The 10,159-nt window shown below is 36.8% G+C and overlaps 1 protein-coding gene across 1 annotated transcript; it reads right to left on the bottom strand.

The window, feature by feature from the left end:
* Positions 1 to 234: 234 nt before the first annotated feature.
* On the bottom strand, positions 235 to 9,639 carry MMP10 (matrix metallopeptidase 10). Its single transcript, XM_040977227.1, has 10 exons — positions 9,535 to 9,639; positions 8,629 to 8,873; positions 8,389 to 8,537; positions 7,807 to 7,932; positions 6,137 to 6,301; positions 5,792 to 5,936; positions 4,399 to 4,532; positions 2,017 to 2,176; positions 1,280 to 1,383; positions 235 to 335 (listed from the first exon to the last, which is right to left on the bottom strand). The coding sequence occupies exons 1-10, from the start codon at positions 9,637 to 9,639 to the stop codon at positions 235 to 237; spliced, it is 1,434 nt and encodes a 477-aa protein (XP_040833161.1).
* Between the last annotated feature and the right edge of the window lie 520 nt (positions 9,640 to 10,159).

Raw genomic sequence — 10,159 nt, forward strand, 5'->3', positions numbered from 1 at the left:
ATGTTTATTAAATAATAAATAAAATACTTATAGAGGTACATTTTCTGAGGATCTCTCAATATTAAGTAGTGCAATTGAAGAGCAGGGGCGTGGTCTGACAAATGTTCCGTGACACATGAGCAGCTCCTTTTCAGCCATAGCAGCTTCAGGAGTCACAAGTCATTCTGATGCATAATAAATAAGGTGACTAATTTTAACATTTCTTTTAAAAGACCCACACATATCTTCTCTTGCCTAACAAAGCAGCCAGCTGTTACTCTTAAATATGTGAGTTACCCTCTTGGCATTTGGGTCAAACTCATACTGTGAGGATCCACTGAAGAAGTATAAAAACCCTGCAAACATAAGACGGAAAAAAGAATCATTCTTCAATGAACCCAATTGAGTAACATATACAACTGAAAAAATGCAAGCTCATTATGTTTGGCATTTATTGTAACTCTGTATCAGACATTGTATTGAGGGATTTTTCCCATGATAAAATCTATAATGAAACACAGAAGGGGGGTGCCGTCTTGTCTGACTCCAAAGCCAGTCTGCTGAAATGGAGATCAAGTGGCTTCCAAATACAATTCAATGATACATGAAAACCTTAGTTCATATTCTTTTCTTCCAAAGATCTCCTCTGACTCAAAGACCTAAGTCACAGCTCAAGAGGCAACTGGGCTCAATTGAAGCGGATCAATTATACAATATACTTAGAGATCCAGTTCCTGCTTTGTGTACATTGTAATCAAGTCATTTTAGTAACTGGAACAGCAAGCTCATGAACATGATAATTGTTAGGAGATTCCTTTTCAGTCTGCAAGCATAAGGTTTGCTTTCCTTTCTTCCCATTACCAGGAATCTTTTGTCTATTTTGAGCATATGGCAAAACAACTATCTGTTTGCAAGTGACCAATGTAGACAATTTCAGATCACAACAGACACCCAGACATGGTTCCTTGGGGTGTTGTAGGAGAAAATGGACAACCGGATGGTGTAGTTTAATAAACCTTGTTAACACTTGTTTAGGTCTAATGCAGTGATCTGGTAATGATTGCAGTGTGAGGAGGAATTCTTTATTTTTGTGTGCAGTATGAATCAGAGACTTGGAAATTGCTCAAGAAAAACAAAAGTTGGACTCAGTCTGTATGAACTAAAAAGCAAAAATCCCAGAAGTATGGAACAGAATAAATGAGTCTGAAAGAGCTGAACGTTGTTTTGATTTGTCAAACCATTTTATAGTGTAAACTTTCTGCAAGTGGCCCCATGGGCTGTGAAATGAGACTCTTCTTACCAAATGCTTCTAGTACAGCATCAACCTTTGGCTCAACTCCAGGAAAGTCATCCTCTATCCGTCTGGGGAAACCTCGCTCCATAGTCTGGGTCTTTTCATCAAATCTGCACCAACAAAGACATATATATCAGCCTTGCGTAGAGGCCCATTACACACAATGATACAATTCAATGTTAATTTTCCAGTGTGGGTTTCTAGATTAAATTTTCCAATTGTGCCAAGAAGTGTCAATCCTTTTTAGGACTTCTCTGAGCTACAAGCTTAGCACATAAAACAATATATAACCAGGAAATAGGAACATGAAACTGTCACACGGAGCCCTGCACATATATTAGAGTTCAATGTTTAAAGTCTGAACGCATGAAACTCAAGTGCCTATCTGTCAAAAACACATGAGGACGAAACACAAGTTACAAGTGGATTAAATCACTTGCCTAAAAGCAGACTTGTGTTTCTCTATCATGCTGGGACCTCAGGCCATGTTTGTGAGCTGGCCGGTCACGTGGTGACTGGCCATGTCCTGAGAATTCCATGTGCCCCTTGGTTCTTAGGTGGGCTTTCCAGGTCTAACAGTGTCTGAAAGGCTTTTGTATTTGAGAACTTGAAATACTACAACCTGTGTGTCTCATCTTCAGAGAAGCCAAAGTTACAGGAAGTTACAGTATGGGTATTTGTCTTAAAGAGAGAAATTTTTTTTCCTAATTAGCTTTATTCAAATCATTCCTATTGAATCTCACCTCCAATATTTGTCCTCTACAAAGAAGTATGTTTTCTTTTGTTCCTTATTAGAAATGGCGGCATCAACTTTCCTAATGGTTGCAGGGAAACCCAGGGTGTGAATGTTTCTTGGGTAACCAGCTTGCACTTCGTTTCCTCTGACGGCCCAGAACTTATTTCCTATTCAAATACAAATCCAAAAAGTTTTGAGTGAAATTTTCTGGTTTTAGAAATGATTATAATGCATTGTTTTGATAAACTAATGTCAGTTTAAATTTCAACCACTAAACCCTCACCCAGTTCACAGCACACATTTAATAAATACACCTACAATGAATAAGGAAATGAATGAATGAACAAATGTGAGTATAGATGTCTGGTTTACTGCCCTCTCTATATCTTATATTTATCATGTATAAAATGAGATGACTTGTTCCAACTATTTCTTGTAATTGCAGGTAATAATGTAAATTTCTAACCTAAACTTCTCTTTCAAACTTCACACCAATGGGCTATTTGTTTACTGGACACTTCCTCTTTGATATCTCATGGTCAACAAGCCTGGTGAGTGCTTCTGCTGACTGAATACTACAGGAATCCACTCAATTTTGAGTGAATAAGGACAAAGGAATCAAACCAATCTCTCTGTCTTTACTTTCTTACATGATTCGCTCATTGCTCCAAACCTAAATCTCTTCCTTATACCACTGCCAGAAGAACTAACCTAAGATGCCAAACTGCTCTGCACCTTTCTTCCCCTGAAGTACAGCCCTTCATTGTTGCTACTCCCTCTATAGCATATGCCCCTTTGTCTTCTCCACTAATGAGCGTCAAGTGTGGCACATAAAAAATAAATTAATTCCCAATATGTTAGTTATATGACTATATCAATTCAAGTGAATATACACAAAATCTATACCTGAAATATGCACAAAATATTATAAAATTTTGAAATATACACTTGAAATATGCACAAAATATACACAAACATACACTTGAAGTGAATCTACACAAAAATGAAGTCTCAAAAATAAATATTTCTTTAAAAACTCCTATATAGTTTGACATATAAAAATATTCTCAAGTAATTAAGAATCAAGGGAAACATTTAAACTGGACATAAAAACACCTTAAAAGTGAACAAAGTAAGAATATTATGAATATTCCTAGAAGGAAGGGGAAGATGGGAATATGTAGATATAAATGCTGATATTGAAAAGAGAGGTGGCAGGTTGATAAAGCAAATGTCAAATTGAAGTTATAAGAATAATAGAACAAATCCATGGAAAACAAAACTACAACAAACATAAGGACAGAAACCTATTTAATAAGAAATCAAAATACAACATAGAGTCCCAGCAAGGTCAAGAATTAAGTATCCTATGATGCTGGTGAAGAAAGGAAAGATTCAGTATTCAGAATGAAAAGAGACAGAGAATTTTACCAGTAATTAATTATAACAAAAAAACACTCTGAAAACTTTGTGCCAACTGATTTGAAAAGAAAATTGGCAAATTCCTGGAAAATACATTAACAAACACTAACTCAAAAAGTAATGGAGGCTCACTGCATTTACTAACAGAACTAATAAATTGGAAGAGTAGTGTCAGATACCTAACCAAGGAAGCATCGGGCATGAGCGGTCCCCTGCACCATTACTACAGGAGCTTACTGATTAAAGAGTTATAACACAGGGTTTCTCTCCTCACTTTATTCTTCCATGGGAATATCTTGACTATTCTTGATCTCTGTTCTTTCACTAAGTTATGGAATCTTGTCAAGTTGCTTGTAAAACTTTTCATGCTTGAGTTGGAAATGCCTTTTATCTGTACCTAAATGGATCTTTTTTATGATTTTTGAATTTTCCTGATTATAATACAGGATGTCATTTATTTATTTTGGACGTCTCAGTTTTTAAAGCTGAATCTTGTGTTGGTGGGTTAAGCTGCCACTTGCTGTTCTGGCATCTCAAATTTCAGTGCTGGTTGTGATTCCAGCTGCTCTGCCTCTAATCCAATTTCCTGTTAATGTACTTGGGAAATCGATGATGTCCAAGTGCTTGACAACCTACCGCCCACACAGAAGACCTGAATGGAGTTCCTGGCTCTTGGCTCCTGTCTGCCCCAGCCTGGCTATTGGGCCATTTGCAGAATGAAGCAGTGGATAGAAACTGTCTTTCCCTCTCCCCACCCTTGTCACTCCATCTTTTGAGCAAATAATTAAATAAATACATATTAAAAAGAAAGCTTATAATATTGGTATGTATTTTATCTAATCATTAACACTAGGTCTTGCAGTAACATATTAGGTAAAATTTAATGCAACAGAGCAAACAAATGTAAATAAAATTTTTTGCAATAGGGTTTATTTCAGCAAATTAAAAATTCTGCTACAGCACTTACCTTTAAAAACAAAAACAGTGTCCTTGCTGCTGACTTCATAGGCAGCATCCAAATTTGAAGGCAAAGATGGCCAAAATGAGGAAATCAAATGCAGTCCAGGCTCAGGACTCCAGTGGGATCTTCGCCAAAAGTACCTGTGATGCACAAAATTTATTTGCAATTCCTTTCCTGTCTATCATCTCTATCTCTCTTTCCATATCTCTATCTCTATTCATATCTTAATCTACATCTATACCTATAAAGGAATATATTTTTCTGTTCTTTCAATCAATGCTAATCTGCCTGTTTGTAGGAGTCTGTAATTGGTCTGTCATTTGCATGTGATTCTAGTGTAGCAAAGCCTGTGATAATGTAGTGCTATATCAATACAATTTAGCTTGGTTCAAATCTAAGTCATGGTATGCCTCTATTAGTATTTTTCAAAGATACCATGTACCTACTTAAGCTTTCTGTGACGAGAACACCTTAGTAAAGAGACAGAGGCATCTGGTAGCACTGGTTGCACATGTGGAGGGAACTGTGAGACTATAGGTCAGAGATGGGAGAGACATTTTTGTTTTAATTCTTACAGCAATGTTTGAAAGTTGCAACCATAAGACTACATACTTTTTTCTTTCAAACTAATTCAGCAGCTGAGAAAAATCTAAAATTTCCAGGCTGTATCTGGGTCCTTGGTTGGCATTACTGAAATGAGATTAAATCATTCTGGGAAATTTATACATGGAGGTTCAATTGCATGTGCCAGCTTGCTGATTGCCTCCAAACTGGAATTAAAATGCTGAACAGACTCCTTTAGTATAGCAGTCATGCCCCAGCATTGCTTCATAGAGAATTAAAACTGTCCAAACTGCTAATACTTTCAATGCATCCACAGAAATACAAACAACAAATTTTATGTTTGTGACATTTAAGCCTTTAACGAAATGATACTGGATTTGGCAGGGGAAAGTTGTTAGTCATTACCATTACAGTCCTACAAAGGTGGTAGATATATGACGTGAAAATTTTAAGATACTCTCATACAGTACATTGGTGTTATCTCTTTCAATATCTGAGGATGATTTTATCTCAAGGTGTGAAATGCTAGGATTCAGCCACTGGAATCCCTGAGACCCTATGTCCTGAGAACAACAACAGGATGGAAGCAAATCTCTTTTTAGCATTTAGGATATTTGTTCTTTTGCTTATCTGAGAACACAAACTAACTTTAAAAATCATGTTAAATAAATTATCAATGAAAAGTAAAGTAATAATAAAATGCAACAAGAAGCAGATCGGAATGATTTCTAAATGTAGAAGAAACAGATTGCTTAAAAAATTGTCATGTGTCTATTTTCCTTGCCAAGCATGGCACACCTGAAGAAGACAGGAAAATAGATTTTTGTTGCCTGACCTGTCTTTAAAGAACAGGATTTCTCCTCTGAGAGTGCTGACGGCATCGAAGGACAAAGCTGGATCACATTTAGCTGGTGTCTTAGATCTTGGGGGGACAGGTTCTGTGGGTGTCACGTAGTTAGTTTTGGGGGTAGTTGGAGCTCCTGAAGGGAACAAATTGGGGAATGCAGGCATTAGAAAACACGTGAAACATCTGTCAACTCAGATGCTTTCACAACATCATAAAGGTAACCTGGACTCAAACATAATGTGGTAGCACTAACAGTTTTCCTAAAGACCATCACTGTAAAACTGTGCTGAAGACTAACACGAAAGTATAGACATAGCATGCTGCATCTCTCACCATAGAGGAACTGGATTCCATCCACATCATCTTGAGAGAGGCGGAAGCCGGCCAGGTCCTTGAAGGATCTGTAGACTGGGTACATCAACGCCTCAGGGTTGGCTGAATGCATGAGACCCAGGGCGTGACCAAGCTCATGAGCAGCAACAAAGAATAAATTGGTCCCTATTTGAAAAACAATAATGTCCAGAGTTTAGCAAATTATGTAGTTCACAAATGCACACAAAAGAGTACTGCAAAAAAATTAAGAATAATAGAAAGGTAAGATCATTTTGGTAAAAGAGATTTGAAATTCAGTGTTTTTTCACAACACACATTTTCATGAATATTTGAAGATCCCCACCATGTGTGGATTTCAATTGTTTGTAGCCTTTTTCCACAGTTACTGAACTTTTCTAGTGTACAAGAACTTATAGATTGGTTCATTGATTACATATTCCATACTTCATAGAAATTCATGTGTTTCAAGGTTTAGTTGAAATAAATATTTAAGACAATTTTTTCATATCCTTCCCTATTTCCCACCTTGGTTAGAAAAATCAGGTCATTATTTTCTTTATTTGAAGTGATAAACTCTCTTTCTAAAAAAAATTCCTTACAAGGATTCATTAAATGCCATCTCTTTATTTCTGAAAATAAAAGTAATCATTCAAATTTTGTAACTTGTATAGGTACAATCTCACTTGAGATGAGTCAGAGAACTTATGTTTTTTTCCTCAACTTTTAAGCAGTGAAACTTGCTTAGTTTCTGTACATCAGGATTTAGCCCGATTTTTCCCTTTTCTTTTAATCAGACAACTTTTGTTGTTAAAATCTCCCCAGTAATTCAATCTTCAGTTTAAAATATAAACATTTCCCAAAATAGTTTTCTAGAGTACAAATACAGCTGAACGTAACTTTTCTTTATATTTACGAAAGATAATTTTATGAAGTTAGTAGTAGAGGTTATTTAAACAAGGATATAAGCAATAATACAGAAAAGCATGGTTGTTTAAATAAAACTAGATGAATTCATGCTGCACAAACTTAAGGTTTGTAACCTCAGCAAAGATGTTCTTTGCATGTATGTTAAAGATTCCAGTCAGAAACCTTAGAAACAGTGATGGTTTTGACAACGTGTTTCCAAAACAGAATCCAGTAAAAAAAAAAAAAGTAAACAGCATGCAGTTAATTTTGGTCCTGTGTTTACACTTGTTCTTTCAGAATCAACTTGGTGGTGGTGGGAAGCGTGTCTAAGTTACAAACAGCGAAGTGTTAATTTAAGCAGATGATATGGTACTTTTCTTTAGTTCTTAGCATTTTCTCCCAAGAGAAAACAAAGTGAAAAAGACGCCCAAGAGTCAGCACTGGCTCAGTGGGATTTCTTCTGCACTGATCATTTTTAATTAGAGTGATACAAAAACATTGCTAATTATGCTGATCCTGAAACACCCTCCTGTTCCTGAGTTGTGGAAATAGATTGATGGTGTTTACCAGGTAGTTTTGGGGGAAGTATTTTATAAAATTTTTTCAGCAATGATTGAAAGAAAGAATACTTTTGGTACCATTCAGATAGTCAGACATTTTAGTTGTTATGATATTCCACTGAATGTTCATCCAGGATAATCAAATTACCCTTGGAGATGGGATTGTAAATATTCCTAAAGTATCTTGAAAAGATGATGACCCACCTGCTGCCTTCTCTGTCCATTTTTCATCATCATCAAAATGCACGTCTCCATGAATCCCGGACCCAGGTGGGTAAGCATGAGCCAAGGTGGCTCCTGGTCCATCGAAAGGATAAAAGTCTCCATGTTCTGACAAGGGAAGAAAATGAATCAAAACATAAGTATCTAGAATTTCCTTCTCTGTCCAATGGGCCTGATGTCATGGTCTGAATGTCGCTGTCACCTCACAATTCTTACACTGAAACCTAATCTCTAAAAGTGACCTTCTTCAGGGATGTGGGTTACGGGATGGGACATAAGGAGGCAAGAAGGCTAGAAAGTTTCCATGAATAGGATTAGTGTTCTTATTAGAAAGGGTTTAGGGAGAGTGCAGAAGGTACCATCAATAAAGAATATACCCTCACTAGACATAAAATCTGCCAGCACCATGATCTTAAACTTCTCAGCCTTCAGAACTATAAGAAATAAGTATTTGTTGTATATAAATTATCTAGTCTATGGTTTTTGGAATAGAAGTCTGAAGTGTAAGAGTATAAGAGAGTATAAGAGTGTAAGATAAGAGTATATTTTATTTCATTTCATTACCTCCAACTGCAAAAGAGATCATGATGTCAGCCTCTCCCTCCTGCATCCTGGAGAACGTGAGTGGAGTCACCTCCTTCCACACTCCCAGCGCTTTCTCAATGGCGGCATCAACTGCCTCTCTTGGCAAATCCGGTGTGTAATTCACAATCCTGTGTGAGAAAAACGGAAGCTAACACTTTCTCTTCCCATGGCAATGCACAAAAGTTTAGAACTCTGTGGAAACAGCTTTGGACTCGTTACCTGTAAGTGAGGTGAGTTTTGCTCCACTTGGGGGTGCCAGGGAAGGTAGTGAAGTGACCAACGTCAGGAACGCCACACCTGGGCTTGCGTATCATCTCCAGGGTGTTGGAGTCCAGCTTGCCTGTCACCTCCAAGCCAAGGAACTTCTGCATTTCTCGGATTTTGTTATCAATAGGACTAATGTCCTTTCTTCTATAAATACTCTCCACCTTTTTTGTGAGATTGTAGTAATTCTCCAGGTATCGCTAATGGAATAATAAATGTAGAACTTATTCATTATTATGATTTTTAATCATTTACTGAATTCTTATGTTTAGATTATTCCTGCTGTACTGAGACAAAAACAATTAACACTTAATTCCTTTAAAATGCATTATTTTATTGTTTCATTGCAATTTAATTAGCTAACCAAGTAAGAAATTTGGCGGGATTTTGTGAATATTTTGGGCAAAATTCTTTTTTGCCTTAGACTGTTAAACACTTAATTCAAGAGCAAAATGAGGTAAATTAATTTGTTAAACATTACACACAATAATCTACCATTACTACCTGATGTTTCCTGGGGATCAAAATTAGCCAGCTGTCCTTCTCCAATTGTTTTAAGGAAGAATTTCTAAGACCTAATAAGTTTCATATATTTTCCACTTGCTATTTTCATTTAGCCCCAAAGCTGCTGCCACTATTTCCTTTTCACTGTTGGTGAATAAGCATCCTTCCTCTGCTTTGCTTTCCTACTGTCTTACAAGAGGGGAATGTTCATCCTTAACACTTTAGCATATCAATACTAAACTATTCCACCACAGTCACTTTTAACCAAACTTTCCTTTTGTATTGGAAGAGCAAGCAAGTAGATTTGTTTCTCCTCTGGGGCTGCTAGTGGTTGCAGTAGGTTCCACCGGTAATTACCTGGGCAAGATCCATGTTTGCGTCCTCTTCTTTTCCGTCCCCATTCACAGGATAAGCAGAGCAAACCGACAGACCTAACAGCACAAGAGTAGCAAGACGGTTCATTCTCTTGATCCTCACTGACTTCACCTTCAGGAAAAATGCCTTTCCCGTCTTGGCTTCTATCATTATGTCCTAATGATCTCCCTTTTATAGGAAAACGGTGTTTAGATCAAAAGAAGCATGATTCAACCGTTGTGTTTTTAATCTGAATGACAGCAGAAATGCTCAGAAAAATTTGACGTAAAGCCTACACAGTAATTTACCTCTACCTCTTGAAAGAATGATTAATTTCCAGGAAATAGTTGTTGCATTTGTAAGGAGGAAGCAGAATTAACTTGATAAGTAGTGTTCATGTGTTTACTGAGAGAGAGAGCTGACAAATCTGGTGAGATGTCAGATGTTTAGCAATTTCAAAATCGGTGCAATTTTTTTTCTTAAGAAGGCTTAGTGGAAAGATGAGTGGAAACAAATGAACTAGTGGAAATAAATTCCAAATACCAATGTGGTCTAAATGTGGGGATTGCTCTCTAGGAAGATATTACAACAGATCATTTCTGGAGTCCTTGTTTAAAACAGCTGTTGG

Source organism: Ochotona curzoniae, unplaced genomic scaffold (assembly GCF_017591425.1).
Source record: "Ochotona curzoniae isolate NIBS_2020 unplaced genomic scaffold, NIBS_Ocur_1.0 contig_2723, whole genome shotgun sequence".
NCBI classification, from domain to species: Eukaryota; Metazoa; Chordata; class Mammalia; order Lagomorpha; family Ochotonidae; genus Ochotona; species Ochotona curzoniae.

Bases quoted from the DNA above. Each gene is read 5' to 3' on its own strand.
- MMP10 (XM_040977227.1), bottom strand. From the start codon at position 9,639: ATGAACCGTCTTGCTACTCTTGTGCTGTTAGGTCTGTCGGTTTGCTCT. The intron at 2,177-4,398 runs GTAAGTGCTGTA...GTATTTGAATAG, and splicing joins CACTGTTTTTGTTTTTAAAG to GAAATAAGTTCTGGGCCGTC. The intron at 336-1,279 runs GTAAGAAGAGTC...TTATGTTTGCAG, and splicing joins TGCTGTACTAGAAGCATTTG to GGTTTTTATACTTCTTCAGT.